The sequence below is a fragment of the Mastigoproctus giganteus genome, chromosome 12 (genome assembly GCF_048544385.1).
Source record: "Mastigoproctus giganteus isolate SK-2022 chromosome 12, ASM4854438v1, whole genome shotgun sequence".
In the NCBI taxonomy this organism is placed as follows: Eukaryota; Metazoa; Arthropoda; class Arachnida; order Uropygi; family Thelyphonidae; genus Mastigoproctus; species Mastigoproctus giganteus.
Genome location: NC_143586.1, coordinates 97,482,750 through 97,501,448, shown reverse-complemented (window position 1 = coordinate 97,501,448; position 18,699 = coordinate 97,482,750). Strand labels below are relative to the sequence as shown.

Genomic DNA, 18,699 nt, shown 5'->3' with positions numbered 1-18,699 from the left:
CAGGTGTCACAGATGATATTCCGATTTAAATTTTCTAATTCTTTTTCCAACTCTAGTATCCTGTCTTCACCGATGAGTGATCTTACATTGTAACAGGCCAAGTTCAGTTTCCGTGCATGGCAGCCTGATCGTACCCAGAGATTCTTTGCACCCTCTGCTTCCACTCTGATCCTCTCGCTGCCGTAAGAGGGCCTGCAGTCCCCAGTGAAAGCCGCTGGGGACTGAAGGCCATTTGTTTCGTTGTGCTGTCATGTGCTGGAGGATTTGGTCTTTTCCTCTTCACGCTGACCAGGCATCTTGAAGAGAACCACTCTACACATTCGTTGCCACCTAAGTGACATAAAAGGGCTTACCATTGAGAAGGTGTGCATGAGTGGATTTTAGGGAGGCAGGCCAACTGGACTTCTCCTAAATCTTCTGAAATAGAAAGATATTGGATCTATCAGTGTTTTAGACTGAGTGTCTGATAACACACAGAATGCCTGTTCCCTTCTAAGCCCCTGTACTCTCTTGCTTAGTAATAAAGTTCTTTTCACTTGATCGGTGCAAGCAAGAAATTATATATCCAACTCCTGACGTCACAAGGTTCTTCAGTCATCTTCATAGACATTCTGTTTCTGCTGCAGGCCTTTTCTGCAGATACTTCCATGGGAAATGCTCTTGAGTTGGCATCTATAATTCCTCCCCACTCTGTTGAAAACCAGACAGAAAACGTGCTGCAACTAGACAGCATCTATTTAAAAGTTTGTGGTCTAAGTATGAAGGGCATTAATTTGAGGAGTCAGGTGACATGTTACTTTTTTACTTTTCAACATAGTCCCCTTTGCAGTTGATACTCTTTTGCCAGCAATGCTGCAATGTGTTGATTCCAACTGTGAAGAATGTTTTATTTTTGGCCCTGCAGGAATGCATACACTGTATGCATTTTCCTACTGATTGCCATCAGTAGGAAAATGGATGCCAGCCAGGTTTTGTCAAATCAGAAAATAGGTGAAGGTCTGATGGTACTAGGCAAATATTAGAGATGGTCCAAGATGTCAAAGCAACATTCATGCAATGCAGCCATGACAATGACAGACTTGTGAGCATGCTGTCCTGGTGGAACAAGAATACATTATTGAGTTTTCCTCAAAATTTGATTTTGATGTTTTTACACAAATACTTCGGAATATCTGCATAATATGCCCCCCCCCCCTTCACTGGCATGCTTTGAACGTAAGGACTGCCAGATATGGGATTTTTCCAATTTTTGGATAGCCAAGCTTAACACGTACAAAAAAAGACAAGAAAAAATTCAAGAAAATAAAAAAATAAATATTTATAACCAACTTTAATACTTATGTCTTTATTCCATTGTTCTGCTTCCCAAATTAATGTATCCTATGATGATTGACATCAATTATATGGCATCATCATCAGAGGGAATATCTTCAAGGATATCTTGATTGATTGAGAAAGATGTAGTTAATAGGATAGGCAAGAGAAGTTGATAGGATATACACATCAGAAGCTGATGGCTGAAGCTCAGGGATAAATGCTATACATGTACCTGTAGAGGTTTGCATCAGCAGTAGTATAGGCATATGATGCAAGAAAGCAAGCTTATGCAGCATCAGCCAAAAAAAAAAAAAAAACACGCTCCAATTTCACCCCTCTGTTCGATCCAAATACCTGTCAAACTCAGCCTTAAATTTATTTAGGCTATCAACTTCCACGACAAAGGATGAAAGTCTGTTCCACCAACCAATTACCCGCTGGCTAAAGGCAAACTTCCGCACATCTATCCTACATCTGTTTGTTATTTGGATTTTAGGAACATTAGCAACTAAGGCCATATCGCTCCGGGGATATGCAGTGGTCATTCCCTGATCTTTCCACATCCTCCGTATTTGGTGGTCACGGGCTCGAACCCCGGTCTAATCAAGAAGCGTGTGCTACGCACTGCTGCTCCTGCCCACCTGGCTACGGAGGCACCGCCCTACATCTGTCTTTCCTCTATTTGAATTTATGCCCTCTCAGGTGATTATTATGAGCAAGAGGAAGAATCCCATCAGCATTGAGCATGCTCAAACTATTCAAGGCTTTATACACCTCAATCAGATCACCTCGCAGGTGCCTAGTCTCCAGACACTGTAAATTGCAAAACTTAAGCCTTTCTTCATAAGAGAAACCCTTTGTTCCATTCACTAATCTTGTTGCCCTTCTCTGTACACGTTGCAACAGCTCTACATACTTAAAATGAGGCCTCCAGACCTGTATACAGTACTCAAGGTGTGGCCTGACCATTGCCTTATACAATGGCAATAATCACCTTCTTATCCCTGCTAGAAATATTCCTGCATAGAATTGACAAGACACCATGAGCTACACTTGCAGATCGTCTGCACTGCTCATAAAACTTCATATCTGCCTGCACAATTAACCCCAGGTCCTTTTCGTTCTCTACCACTGTCAGCGTAGTAACACAGCATTGATACATTACTCTGGGGTCACTGCTTTCCATATGTAGTACTTTACATTTGTCAACGTTAAACTTCATTAGCCACCTCTCAGCCCATCTGCTCAACTTTTCAAGATCCTGTTGCAGCAGAGTAATTACTGTCATTAGTGTCTTTAACAATCCTGCCAACCTTCGTATCGTCAGAAAACTTGGACATTTAGCTTCATATACCATCATCAATATCATTTACAAATACAGAAAACAACAATGGACCCAACACTGAACCCTGAAGGACTCCACTAATAACAGTAGTCCACGATGAGCAGTGTCCATTGATTACCACTCTCTGTCTTCTCTCACTCAACCATCCCTTTATCCATACCAGAAATTTGCCTCCAATGCCACACTGCTACAATTTCTTCAGCAGCCTTCCATGTGCAACAGTATCAAAAGCTTTTCTAAATAATATCAAATATTATATATAAATATATAATTTGATATTATAATTTCTATATAATATCAAAGTTATTCCCTGCATCCAGTTCCTTTGTAACCACATCATAGTATCCAAGCAAATTGGTCAGCCAAGACTCCCCATAACAAAACTATGCTGTGTCCGAGTTATAACTGAAGTCTTGTCTAGATGATTCTGCAGTGCTTCTTTAACCAGTGCCTCCATTAATTTTCCTGGAACACAAGTTAAACTAACAGGTCTATAATTACTTGTGTCATCCTTTGATCCTCCTTTGTAATCCTCCTACATTTGTGAATTGGGCTCACATTTGCATATCTCCAGTCCATGGATACCTCCTCTAAGTCCAAGGAAGCTCTCATAATTATGGCTAAGGATTTGTTTACTTCCTTTGCTGCCTCCTTTAATATAACTGGATAGATTCCATCCACCCCAGGTGCCTTTCTTATGTTTATCTTCAACAGTTTCTCCTCCACTTTACTCTCAGTTATTAGAAGATTATCTAGCTTACTGCCAGAGTTTAATTCACGTTTGGCATTCCCCTCCCTGAATAATTACTACTGTGTGAATGTAGATGCAAAATACTCATTTAGTTTGTTAGCCACCTGAGCAGGATCATCAACAGTTGAAACATTAATATCCAGTGGACCAATCTGATTCATCTATTTCCTTCTAGAGTTTACATAGGTAAAGAACTCTTTGCTGTTTTTCTTTGCATCCTTTGCCAAAGATTTCTCATAATCTGCCTTTGCCTGCCTGATCTCCTTTTTGACTTGGTTACAGACCAGCTTATATCTATCATAGGCTTCCATGTCACCCATTAATTTATATGTATCCCATGCATTTTTCTTCTCTGCCATATGTCTCATTAGTTCATCTGACATCCATTTAGGCCTAAACCTTGAACAATATTTCTTAGTTGGTATGTAAAGCCTAGTAGCTTTCAAGATAAATTCTTTTAATGCTTCCCATTTTGAATTTGCTGTTGGTAACATCATCATTTGGCCCTACTATAAAAAATTTAAATACTGTAGTCGTCTTTACAAAAGCAAAAACCCTTCCCTTTACCCCTCATGGTAGTTACCTCTTTGAGTAAATCCCACTTCAGCACATTGTGATCACTGCCACCTAGTGGTTCCTTTATCTGCAGATTCTTAATGCAAGAAGAATCACTACTGATAATCAAATCAAGAGTATTACTCCCTCTAGTTGCCTCCCGAACATGCTGATGTAGAAAACAATCATCCAATAAATCCATAAAAGCCTTGTTAGTGTGTGAGTGACCAACCCACAAATTCTAGTCAATATCAGGGAAATTAAAATCCCCCATTATAAGACTCTCTGAATTACTGGCCAACTTTATTTCCCTGTACAGTTTCTTATTATACTCATCAGAGTCATTAGGCCTACAGCACACTCCTACTCTCAATTTTGATCTCCCAATGCTTATGTCACACTAAACTGACTCGACACTGCACTGTCCAGTGATGTTGACAGGCTTCACTTCCTTGGATTTTATGTGTTTCTTAACTAATAGCATAACCCCTCCTCCCTTCCTATCCTGTCTATCCTTCCTGTACACACTGTACTCCTCAAATTCCTGTTCTGCATTCCTTATATCTGTGTGACACTACATCTCTGAGATCCCAACAATATCTGCCTTTGATGTTTTGAGCAATACCTCAAATTCATCAAATGTATTTAGCAATCTCCTGGCATTGGTGTATACGCAAGTATATATGCACTTCTTCCTATTCTTAGCTACCTTAACACAACCCATGTGTTTACTTGTACCGCAATGACTTCCAGCAGTCTCTGAAATACCCTGCACCTTGTTTTCCAGGCTGCTGCTCATTCCAATAGAAGCAGTGCTAGAATCGCTTTCACCTCTGTCAGTGGCTACTGTTAATCTGTTAGTCCTTGTATCCCCCCCCAAGCTAGCAGTTTTCTGACTCACCTAACACTGCCTCGATAGCATCAGCAAATATTCTTGCACCCTTTCTATTTAAGTGTATCCCATCCCTGTAGAAGCAGTTTCTCCTGTTAACAATACAGACCAGGATGAAAAAAATTCTACCCCTTGAGCCTTGCACAATCTTTCCAGGGCTGAATTGATCGACAAGGCTCTCATCATATACTCCCTCCTATCGTGTCTGGGTGGAATTGCAGACACTTTCAAATTCAACCCTATTTCACGGCTTTTTTTCAACAGTGACCTGTACTTGTTAAGAAATTCCATCGGTCTCCTATTCTTAATATCATTAGTGCCTACGTGTACAACAATATCACTTTTTGTGCCCTTAAAAGATGATATTCGCTCTACAACGTCATAATCCTTTGCCCCTGGCAGACATACCCTGGTCCTGTTCCACCTATCCTTTTTACATACCATGTTTCCTGTTTCCCTGACAATAGTCACCAGCAACTACTAGTTCCTGTGGGACCAGCGCATTCTGCCTTGGGGGTTGTTGCTGTCTTGTGTGATGCTGACGTGTAAGCTCTGGTGTTGATGTGGGCAGCTGACAGCTTGATGGGTCCTCAATTTATATTCTTCGAGGGCATCCACCCTGTCCTTCAAATTCTCATATAGGCCCATAACAATGCTGAGTTGTCGCCTGATTTCCTCACACTCCTTACAATATCATGTGCCATACTGGATTGCTCCACAAATATCAAGCAAGCAGTGCATTTTAAGGCTGTGATTCAGATGGCAACTGCCCCCTCAGTTCTCCCCTGAGCCACAGTACTTCCATTAGCTTGAGACTTTTGATTTGCTGCTTTCTTCTGAGTCATGATTTCGATGCAATTTCAGTACGAAATAACCCTAAACTCGTATTCCGTTATATAACTTCCGTATCAAATTATGTATTAATTAATTATGTTATGTTCATAAAATCTAAGTTGTTATATGTATTTAGTTAAAAAGTACAATATAATTGACAATGAAGTTTAACAAGATTAATAAATTTTATTGATTAATTGATAATATTACTCTTGATATTTTAAGGAGTCCTTATGTGTTGTAATGTAATAACTAGATCGTATGTATAGCTTAGCTTAATTTTCAGCACTCACGCTGAAAATTAAGCTAAGCTATACATACGATCTAGTCGTTAATATTATAAACTATACCAGTGGTTTTCAACCGGGTTGCCGCAACAACATTCCAGGGGTGCCACGTAATTTGGGTTTAAGTTACCTAAACTTATTATTTTTTTAATTGATATGTTTATTTCATTATAAAATGGTGTACAGTATCCCTTTAATTTTCTGGTAATCTATAATTGATGTTTACTAGTAGCTCTATATAAAGAATAAAATTATTGTATACTGTATATATTTGTATATATTTGTACTTTGAAATGTAATTTTTATAACTATCATATAACATATATTTTTTAATATTATATACATACACAGAGAGAGAGAGAGAGAAAATCAGATCCAACAGGCAGAAAATTGAGTAGTTGAGTAGGGGTGCCGCAAAATAAAATAAATTACTTAGGGGTGCTGTTATTAAAAAAAGGTTGAAAACCACTGTACTATACTATACTAAGCTAACGGTATCATATAACAATGGCGGCAAGTTAAGAGCAGTAAATCTACGGACACTTAAGTATTAATTAACTTCCAAAATCTTGCTGTCTCAATTCAGAATAAACCAAGGATCTTGACTAGGTTTATAAGCTACTTATAGAAAATAACTTAATATAACAATTAGTCAATAAAGCGGCTAAATATAGCTAAAACGTTCCGTTCACAGGAGCTGCAAAACTCGTAAAACACATGGATTGGATACCTTTACCGATACTAAGTAATAACCTGCAAAATCTCTATCTAAGTTAAAATTTAAACTAAGTATCGTAACTAGGAATATAAAGCTACTCTAGAAAATAAGTTAATAAAACAGAAAAAACTTCTCTATTTTCCAGAGCCATAAAAACTTCGCCTACAAAGGCTACTCTCGTTACCACTCATCAAGGACTTTGAGGTGTTTCTGAAACACTTCTTGTGAGCTCAGTTGTTTTAGATGCTTTGGTCTTTCTTTTATAAGCAATTCCTGAATTTTATAGAGAGACATTATCTGATGCTCTGTAGCAAAACTTCTCCTCTCCATTCCCCAAATCAGTTCTTTTGTAGGGCTAATCATTCTATCAATAGAGATTCTTTCTTCAATAATGGCACCATTATCATTATCACTCTCATTATCTTCATTTTTGTTCATTACCATATCCCAGATTTCACTGTCTGTTAGCTGAAGGGTAACAGACAGTGGAGCTTGATGATCATCAATATGGAGGAGCTCTTCCACTGCATTTTCATCCAAATGAGCTTCAGGGCAGGCCAAACCTGCAGCATAATTCAGCAAGACAGCAACAATTTTCCTCTCTTTAGAAATCCTAAGTCCAATAAAATCAGATTCTCCATAATCTTCATCAAAGAACATTCAAGCTGTCAGAAAATAAGCCAACCATGTTTCAAATCGCCTTTAGCAACCCTATCCCAGGCTTTCACAGCAATCCAAATTGAATTCTTGATATTAAAATCTCTTTAAAATTTCATTATTCCAACACCTTTATTAAATTCTGTGAGCATCTTATGCAAGAATTCATCCTTATAGATGCATTTGAATGTCCTCAGTATTCCTTGATCCACTGGCTGAATCAGACTCATATAGTTAGAGAGCAAATACACATATATACATTACCTTTGATAAGGAGCTTAGCAGCAGGGTGTGCTGAACAATTATCAAGAATTAACATTATCCTGCTGTCACTGGGAGGTTCAGAAGGCATACAATGTGCCTTAGCTTCTGGAAAAAAATGGTTTTCAAACCAGTCAAGGAAAATTTCCTTGGTTATCCATGCTTGTTTGTTTGTTTGCCCTGTAAATAACTGGGAAGACTAATCTCTTTGAAAGTTCTTAAATATTTGTTTTTGCCAATAACAAGCAATTGGTTTTATGTGATCCTGCAGCATTTGCATACACTAGCACTTTGGATTCCTTCAACCTGCTGGTGCTGATTCTTCTGGTGCAACAACAGTTTTTCTAGGAATATACCTCCAATATAAAGAAGTGTTGTCAGCATTATGCACCCACTCTGCAGTCAACTCTGCAAGTGGCAGAAGCATATTTGGGTGAATTTTGCAAATTCACCCAAATATGCTTCTGCCACTTCATAAACAGCTGACGGGTTTTCACTGGCAACTTGCCAAGATACAAAGACCATTACATTTTTAAAATTTTTCATACCAGTCTGATGTATAGTCATATGGTGTGTTGTCAGGCCTAATTGACTATGAAATATTTTACCCTGAGCCATGATGAGAGAGTGAGAAAGTGGGTATTCTTCGCTTCAACACTGTCATATCCATTTCATTAACACCTTGTCCATTTATATGTTCTTCTGATGGTGTAGTCTTCCTGTGTTACATTAACTTGGGTAAATCAACATCATCATAAAATTTTAACAGTTCCTTTTGTTTCTTCAAATCATAAACAATAGATGTACCCACACCACACTCTTCACCAATGCACTTTTGTCTAAACATCTTATTAACTCCACTTTCTATTTACTACTATGCTTCATTTTGAAGTCTTGACACTAACAGGTTGTCCTGCAGATTTTTGTAACATGACTAGGTATGTGTGATAAGGACCTGAAAAAGACACTAAAAATAGTTTTAAAAATGGTTCGGCATCATAAACAAAATGGACCGATTAGAAGTTTTTCAAAATAAGTGATGTGTAATTGGATGAAATAACAATGAGGTGATTTTATTACCACTTTAAAATATTCATATATTTTAAATTAGGCCATTTTATTTTAGTAATATGTTTATAAATATGCTTGTACAAAAAAAAAAATAATAATAATAAAAAATAAATGATTTTATTGGGAGGCAAGTAAAATTCATTTTGTGCTACATTCTAGAATTTTTGCAGCTCATACAGAAGAGGGTAAATATATTACCCTTGGTCTCAATTGCCAATTTTTTGGACTTCTGGATAATACGTATATATACTTGCATACATAAAATACAGGAACTCCCCAACTTAGGCAAATTCAACAACTTTACGTAAGTTTTTGCTGGCCGGTGCAAATTGAAAAAATTTGTGGAAACGTATTTTGTATCTGTAGGGATAAATGGAGGTATCGTGAAAATATCGTAATGTAAAACCAATAACGCACTGTTTTTTTTTTTTTTTTTTTTTTTTGTAATTTCTTCCAAGTCCTTGGAAGTTGAAAATTTTGCTATATTACTAAGCTATTTATCTCTCTAAAAGTTAATATTTATAATGGAAATTGCACTGCCCTTTCATCGTTATCATAAAAATTAACCTCACTGCATTTGTGATAATACCGATAACTGAAATTGTGTGGGATTTTACCTTATTATGGTGAAATGTGTTCCCCTTCTCTGAAATCTTCAATCAAATAAAAAACAAATTTTCAGAAACTTCTCTTCATTCCTATTTACGTATTACAATGATGAAGGGAAAGCAACCAACGGAAAGTGCAAGTGGTGGTAGTGACAGGAAACGAAACAAAATTGATTTTGAAATGAAGATTAATTAAGAAGCAAGCAGGACAAAGTTTGTCATCTATTGCAAGGGAATTAGGTCTCGCTGTTTCAACAGTGAATAATATTTTAAAGGAGAGTGCATGTATAAAAGAACATGTCAAAGGATCAATGCATTTAAGATCAACAGTGTTCACAAAACAGCATTCAAGTACTATATCAAACATGGAACAGCTGTTAATAATATGGATGGAAAATCAGATTCAGAAGCAAGTGCCCCTGGGTCTAATGACCATTCAAGCAAAAGCAAGAAGTATTTATGAAGATATTAAGGATAAGTATGGCAAACCGCAACCGAAGTTCAAGGCAAGCAATGGGTGGTTTAATAGGTTCAAGCATCGCGCTGGTTTCCAAAACATTAAAGTATGCGGTGAAGTTGCCAGTACCGATTCACAAATTTCTCTGCAGCTGCAGAGAAATTTGTGATGTGTTGGAAAAAATTATTGATGAAGGCGGCTATTCAATGCAGCAAATTTTTAACGTTGACGAGACTGCTCTGCATTGGAAAAAAATGTCAGATCAAACATACATTTCCAAAGAGGAAAAGACAATGCCACGTTTCAAGGCTTCAAAAAGATAGGGCCACGCTCTTGCTTGGTGTAATGCAGTGGGAGATTACAAATTAAAACCACTACTTGCGTACCATTCTGGAAATCCTTGTACGTTTAAGGGCATCAATAAAGCCATGCATTTCCAATCAGACCAGAGAGCATGGATAACAATATCGCTCTTTGAGGATTTGTTTAAATGCTGTTTCATTCCCTAGGTTGAAAATATTGTGAAGACAAAGACGTTCCTTTCAAGATTTTGCTTATTAGATAATACTCCTGGAGATCCTACGCATCTAGATGATTTCAATTAGAATGTGAGAGTCATATTTCTACCGCCAAACATGACTTCACTCATCCAACCTACAGATCAGGGTGTTATTTCAAATTTAAAAGCATACTATTTACGCACAACATTTGCTCAGGCATTGTCTACAGTGACGATGAGAAAATACTTTAAGAGACTTTTGGAAATTTTACAATATTTACCACACCATTTTAAACATTAATAAGGCATGGGAGGAAATTACTAAAAGTTATTTAAATGGCGCATGGAAGAAAATATGCCCACGGCATGTAAAAGGCTTTGAAGGATTTGAAAAAAATGAATCATGCGAAGAGGTTACAGATAAGATTGTAAAGGTTGCAGAGCTACTTCAGTTGGAAGTTGCTACCAAAGACATGGAGGAGTTGATAGGGGAAGAAGAAGAGCTTATTGATTTGAAGGCCGTGATGGTGAAAGAAGAAAATGCTGACGAAGCTCAAGATGAACAAAATGAGGAGACTGAGATGCTTCATCGCCAGAGAGATGGCAATGGCATTTCATGAAATTGCATCAGCAATGGCGAGGTTTGAGAAATGGATCCCGATAGCAAACGATTCTTAAAAGTTAAGAGGGGTGAATGATATGCTTGCTTGCTACAAAGAAATCTATGATGAAAAGAAAAAAGCCACCATCCAGTCATCCATTAATGTGTTCTTTCGTAAGGTTGAGTGGCCAACCACTTCTAAATCTCCATAGTCCTTAACCTCCACAGCAGCATACTTATCAGCTGAAGACATCAATTCTAACAACAATGCTCAAGAGATAAAACGTGCTAATGTTATGCCTGTCTCCTCTCTTTTTTTTGTAATTTTATAATTTTGAAATTTTTTTAAATTGCATGCTTTTGTAATTTTTCCTGCACAGAGATAAAAAAATTGAATAAATACAATAAATAATTCTATTTACATGTTCGTTGAACATTTCTTTTTTGATTCAATCAATTCAGCAAGCACAGTTGTGAGTGCTGCACAAGCAGTGGGGAAATTCAGACTTATGTGGCATTCTGCAGAACGCAACTCTTACGTAAGTTGGGGAGTTGCTATATATACTTGTCATATGTATCATGAACATTAATGTTATGTCTGCAGAAAAATGTTAAAAAATAAACAAAATATGAATTTACTCTGTACACTTGGTTGTTTAAATCCAGTACTTATATTAGGAGGAGAACTAGTAGACGGTCGTTTCTGCCCCTGTGCAGGAGGACTTCGAACAGATGTCACAGTACCAGTAGTTTTCTGTTCTAAGGAAGGAGGGCTCATAGGACGCTCTATAAAACAAAACAGGATAATATGCAAATTATAATCAGGAAAACAATTTATATATATTACAAAACACTAGAAAGCAATTTATTGTACAGTCCCACAACCCACCCACATTTCCAGACAACAAGTATGGTTTGTTTGTTTTTTTTTTCCCAATAAGCTATTTTAGTTTTATAATAATATAATTCTTTCACCAGTTAACTTCGAATTCAACTTAAATTTGTCCAAGCATTTCAAGTATTCCAAAAAAATGAATAGGTTTGAGCCCAGAAAAGAAAAAGTTGATATGTGTAAACACAGCACTTGCATAAATAAGATTATTCAAATTTCAATACCAACGTACTATCACAGTTGCTAAACATGCTAATTTCTGCTTACTCGCCAAAGTTATGCAACATTAGACCAACTCAATAGTTGAGACTGACAACTATAGAACATCAGGTGTAGTTGTACTTTATTTTATCAACTTTAGTTTTTAATTTTCAACTACTAACAGCCTGCACAGCAAAACTATGTCACAATTTAAGAGAGCAGAGGTTCACTATTAGATAGGTCTCAACGCTGTTGCTGTGGTGACTAAGAAATTAGCTCGGAAATTAGTATTCCACCTAGTGGCTCTAACTGAACTTTCAGTTCATTTTCCAATCATTGCAGCCTGTATCTTGCAAAGATTAGCCCAACTTTCAGTAAAGTTACAGTATGATGGACCATTAATAAGAATGCTAAACTATGTTCAGCATTATTTTATGCAATGAATCTTACTGGCTGAAGGAATATGACAAAGACTAACAGCCCAGCCAATCATATCCAGCTTTCAACGGAACAGCACAAAAATTAAAGTTACCCAGAGAGAATTTTATAATTAATTTCTTAATCAATATCAATACAGCAAACTTATGCTCTTTTTAACTGATCACAGGGAAAAAAAAAAAAAAAAAAAACATTCAAAGATTGCTAAGTGACATTCAGTCATTTCATGCATTCAAAGATTGCATGAAATGACTGAATGCTCATAACTCAAGGAATGACCCATTAATTTATCACCACTTGCACTTTTTCAATTTGTGTTAATTTGGTACACTAGTAATAGTTAATACATCATTTATAATTAATTTAACATAATCAGTAATCATGAAAAGAAATTTAAAAGCTATTTTCACCTCACTGCACAACTTGAATTACTGAGTAATGGCTGTTCCAGAAGGATTTTTAAGTATGCCCACAACCACAACCTACAAGATGAAGCCGAACTGTTGGAGGTGGCACCGAGATCTTGAAGAAATCTATCAAGGCCTGGTTATAGAAGTAGGTTTGGATTTTGTAAAAATTTTGGTGGTGGTGGACGGTATTTGTTTTCCTCCATGATTATAATAATTCCTTACTGCAATTCAAAAGAACCAAATAAAATACAAGCAGTACTCTTACATTAAAATCTCAGTAGGGTTTATGAAGAACAACCAATAAGTATTTGCACTCACTCAGAAATATTGGGAGTTATGGATTTGAAACATGGCTGCCAATTTCATCCTTCTCTATGTAGCGACCTTCTAGAGCTACACATTTTTTCCACATGTGGATAAGCTCTTCCAGGCCTCTTGAATAGAACTCCTCATTCTGAACAAAAAAACCAGGCTTTCACTTCATTAATTATATCCTCATCAGTTTGATATCAGTCTGCAGCCCCATAATGGTTTCTTCATTTCAGGCAGAGGAAGGAATCTAAAAGTGAGAAGCTAAGAGAATAGGATGGTTGGTGCATATTTTCAAAGAAACACCTGACTGCAAAGTCTATTGTAAGAGAAGCTTTGTAAGTGAGAATACTGTTGACTAAGAGAGATTTCTTCCGATAGACTCCCACATCTTTTCAACTCAATAGCGTCTCAACTTTCTCAGGAGGTATCTGTAGTACTTCCCAGTGATGCTGTTCTGGGAAGTAATCTATAAGGATCATAGCTTTACATTTCCAGAAGTCTAACAACGTGACCTTGTTGGAAGGCTATTCTGTCTCTTGGCTTTTTTTGGAGATTGATGAAGAAGTTTGTTTTGATTCTAGATTCAAATTTGATTGAAAATGTTTGTTTTGATTCTAGACTCATCTGTTTTGATTCTAGATCACATCACTGTGATGTGATGTGATCTAGAATCACATCACATCACTGTGATCTAGAATCAAATTGATGATGGATGATCACATCAATTATCACAATTTGGTCAAAGAAATAATCAACATTCTCTCTACAAACTCCAAATATTGTGAGGGAACAATCATTCCTGTGAAGCTTTTGATGAGGTATCAACAATCTCAGAACTCATCAAGGATGCAAACTTAGACATCTGCAGGAATTCATACAGACCCATATTCAATTTATTTGAGATAAAATTCATAGTCACACATCTGTCTTCAAGGACTAGCAGTTTCATTTCAGCTACAATGACAGAGTCAGTGGCTGAGACGGGTCTTCCTTCTTTTGGGTGATTGTGCACACCAAACTGTCTTTTCCAATTTTCACAGTCTCATATGATGGGAAATCCTCCCCATATATAGCTATTATCTCCTCATAAATTTGTTTTGCTTCTTTGCCTTACAAATGAGAGTAGCCTGTGCGGACATAGCTTATTGCCCTCATGGAACAGAGAAGTTTTTTCTGATTTATTTTCTGTTTTATTAGCTTAAATTGGCATATTATCTTATTTTATAGAGTAGCTTTATATTCCTAGTTACGATACGTAGTTTAAAGTTTAACTTAGATAGAGATTTTGTAGGTATTACTTAGTATCGGCAAGGGTATCAAATCCACGTGTTACAAGTTACAGCTCTGCTGAACGAGAGGTTTTTCTTTACCATATTTAGCCAATTTATTAACCAATTGTTATATCAAATTATTTTCTGTAAGTAGCTAGTCAGGATCCTTAGTTTATTCTGAATTGAGACAGCGAGATTTGGAAGTTTTTTTTTTTTTTTTTTTTTATGAAAACCCCAAACACGAAAGGTGTCAAAACCTATAGTACTTGGTACCGTGCATGGGCTGAAGGAGAAGTATGGGGGGGGATGCCGGAAACTTTGCTCTAGAGACTAAACATGGGTTTCACCACTTCAAGCCTCCAATAAGCAAAGTGGTGGTATTTCAACGGTTGATGAAAGTCATCTACCACCTTAATCGATACTTAAGTGTCCGTACTTAAATATTTTGTATCGCGAAATTATGAACAGTAATTTCGCGATACAAAATATCTCGAAATAGATAGCATAAGCTTAATATAGTATAGTATAGTACATAATATTGTCAATTATGTCAGATAATTAATCTTGCTGAACTTCATTGTCAATTAAATTGTACTTTTAACTATACATATAACGACTTGGGCTACATAACATAAATAATTAGTAAAAAATAAATAATTAATACTTAACTTGATACGGAAGTTATATAAAGGGATTTCGTAGATAATACTCAATACAGAAACATAAATATAGCGTTATAACAGTGTTAAACAAGTTTAGGGTTTTAATTTTGTACTAAATTGAAATTTTATTGAAATTAAATCAAAATCATGACTCAGACCAGAGCAGCAAAGCAAAAGGCTCAAGCCAATGGAAGTGCTGTGGCTCAGGGAAGAACTGAGAGGGGCACTTGCCCACTGAATCACAGCCTTTTAAAATGCACTATTTGCTTGATGTTTGTGGAGCGGAGCAGTCAGGTACGGGACATGATACTGCCATGGGGGGTGTCTTTGTATGTGCGCGATGCAAGGAGTGTAAGGAAATCAGGCGACAACTCAGCGTTGTCATGGGCCTATATGAGAGCTTGAAGGACAGGGTGGATGTCCTCGAAGGATTAAAAGTGAGGGGCCCATCAAGCTCTCGGCTGCCCACACCAACGCCAGAGCTTGCACCTGGGCATCGTGCAACACAGCAGCAACCCCCAAGGCAGAATGTGCTGGTCCCAAAGGAACTAGTAGTTGTTGGTGACTCTATTGTCAGGGAAACGGGGAAACATGCTTTGTAAAAAGGATAGGTGGAACAGGACCAGGGTATGTCTGCCAGCGGCAAAGGTTGATGATGTTGTAGAGCGGATATCATCTTTTAAGGGCACAAAAGGTGATATAGTTGTACACGTTGGCACTAATGAAATTAAGAGTAGGAGACCGGCGGAATTACTTAACAAGTACAGGTCACAGTTGAAAAAAAAAAAAAAGCCATGAAATAGGGTTGAATTTGAAAGTGTCTGCAATTCTGCCCAGACACGATAGGAGGGAGTATATGATGAGAGCCCTGTCAATCAATTCGGCCCTGAAAAGTTTGTGCAAGGCTCAAGGGATAGAATTTTTTTCACCATGGTCTCTGCTTGTTAACAGGAGAGACTGCTTCTACAGGGATGGGATACACTTAAATAGAAAGGGTGCAAGAATGTTTGCTGATGCTAACGAGGCAGTGTTAGGTGGGTCGGAAAACTGCCAGATTGGGGGTTACAAGGACTAATAGATTAACAATAGCCACTGGCAGAGGTGAAAGTGATTCTTGCACTGCTTCTATTGGAATGAGCAGCAGCATGGAAAATAAGATGCCGGATATTTCAGAGACTGCTGGGAGTCATTTGGGGACAAGTAAACATATCGGTTGTGTTAGGGTAGCTAAGAAAAAGAACAGGTGCATGTATACTTGCGTGTACACCAATGCTAGGAGTTTGGTAAATAAATTTGATGAATTTGAGGTAATGCTCAAAGCATCAAAGACGGATATCGTTGGGATATCAGAGACGTAGTGTCACACAGATATAAGTAATGCAGAACTGGAATTTGGGGAGTATAACGTCTACAGAAAGGATAGACAGGATAGGAAGGGAGGAGGGGTTATGCTATTAGTTAAGAAACACATAAAATCCAAGGAAGTGAAGCCAGTCGACATCGCTGGACAGTGAAGTTTCAAGTCAGTTTGGTGTAACATAAGTATTGGGAGATCAAAATTGAGAGTTTGATTGATTGATTTAGATTTTATTGGCGCATTAGCAGCTTTGACTATAATGTGCCAAGACCATCAAAATTGAGAGGAGTGTGCTATAGGCCTAATGACTCTAATGAGTATAATAAGAAATTGTACAGGGAAATACAGTGGGCCAGTAAATCAGAGAGTCTTATAATGGGGGATTTTAATTTCCCAGATATTGACTGGAAATTGTGGGTTGGTCACTCACACACTAGCAAGGCTTTTATGGATTTATTGGATGATTGTTTTCTAAATCAGCATGTTCGGGAGGCAACTAGAGGGAGCAATACTCTTGATTTCATTATCAGTAGTGATTCTTCATGGATTAAGAATCTGCAGATACAGGAACCACTAGGTGGCAGTGATCACAGTGTGCTGAAGTTGGATTTACTCAAGGACGTAACTACCATCACGGTAAAGGGAAGGGTTATTGCTTTCGTAAAGGCAACTACGATTGTCTGAGACAGTATTTAAATTCTATACAGTGGGACCAACTGATGATGTTACCAACAGCAAATTCAAAATGGGAAGCATTCAAAGAACTTATCTTGGAAGCTACTAGGCTTTACATACCAACTAAGAAATATTGTTCAAGGTTCGGGACTAAATGGATGTCAGATGAACTAATGAGACATATGGCAGAGAACAAAAATGCATGGGATACATATAAATTAACATGTGACTCAGAAGGCTATGATAGATATAAGTTGATCTGTAACCAAGTTACAAAGGAGGTTAGGCAGGCGAAGGCAGATTACGAGAAATCTTTGGCAAGGGATGCAAAGAAAAACAGCAAGGAGTTCTTTACTTATGTAAACTCTAGAAGGAAGGGGATGAATCAGATTGGTCCACTTGGTATCGATGGTTCAACTGTTCATGATCCTGCTCAGGTAGCTAACAAACTAAATCAATATTTTGCATCTACATTCACACATAAGGAGTTATTCAGGAAGGGGAATGCGATAGATGAAGTAAAAGGAAGCTCTCATAATTATGGCTAACAGATTGCTTACTTGAACTCAGGGGAGGTACCCACAGACTGGAGATGTGCAAATGTGACCCCAATTTACAAAGGAGGATCAAAGGCTGACACAAGTAATTATAGAGCTGTGAGTTTAACTTCTGTTCCAGGTTAAAGAAGCGCTGCAGGATCATCTTGACAAGAATTCAGTTATAGCTCAGACACAGCATGGTTTTGTTAAGGGAAGGTCTTGCCTGACCAATTTGATTGGATACTATGATGTAGCCACAAAAGAATTGGATGCACGGAGTAACTTTGATATTATATATTTGGATCTTACAAAGGCTTTTGATACTGTTGCACATGGAAGACTGCTGCACAAATTGGAGCAGTGTGGCATTGGTGGCAAATTGTTGCTATGGATAAAGGGATGGTTGAGTGGCAGAAGACAGAGAGTGGTAATTAATGGACACTGCTCATCGTGAACTAATGTTATTAGTGGAGTCCTTCAGGGTTCAGTGTTGGGTCCATTGTTGTTTTCTGTATTTATAAATAATATTGATGATGGTATATCAAGCTTAATGTCCAAATTTGCAGACGATACAAAGGTTGGCAGGGTTGTTAAGGACACTACTGATGCTATGCTGCTGCAACAGGATCTGGAAAGTTGAGCAGATGGGCTGAGAGGTGGCAAATGAAGTTTAACATTGACAAATGTAAAGTACTACATATGGGAAACAGCAACCCCAGAGCAACATATCAATTCTGTGGTACTACACTGACAGTTGTAGAGAATGAAAAGGACCAGGGGGTAATTGTGCAGGCAGATATGAAGTTCTCTGAGCAGTGCAGATGAGCTGCAAGAGTAGCTCATGGTGTCTTGTCAATGATATACAGGAATTTTTCTAGCAGGGATAAGGAGGTGATTATTCCCTTGTATAAGGCAATGGTTAGGCCACATCTTGAGTACTGTATACAGGTCTGGACGCCTCATTTCAAGAAGGATGTAGAGCTGCTGGAACGGGTACAGAGAAGGGCAACAAGATTAGTGAATGGAACAAAGGGTTGCTCTTACGAAGAAAGGCTTAAGTTTTGTAAATTACAGAGTCTGGAGACTAGG

General features: G+C 37.6%; 1 protein-coding gene across 2 annotated transcripts in view; it reads right to left on the bottom strand.

The window, feature by feature from the left end:
• The window catches only part of LOC150077291 (mediator of RNA polymerase II transcription subunit 25-like), a 763,048-nt gene that overhangs the window by 550,635 nt on the left and 193,714 nt on the right, over positions 1–18,699 (bottom strand). For both annotated transcript variants that reach the window (XM_090386696.1, XM_090386697.1), the window contains exon 9: positions 11,493–11,639. In XM_090386696.1, the coding sequence (XP_090242822.1) occupies positions 11,493–11,639 (147 nt within the window). The remainder of the gene's footprint in view (positions 1–11,492; positions 11,640–18,699) is intronic.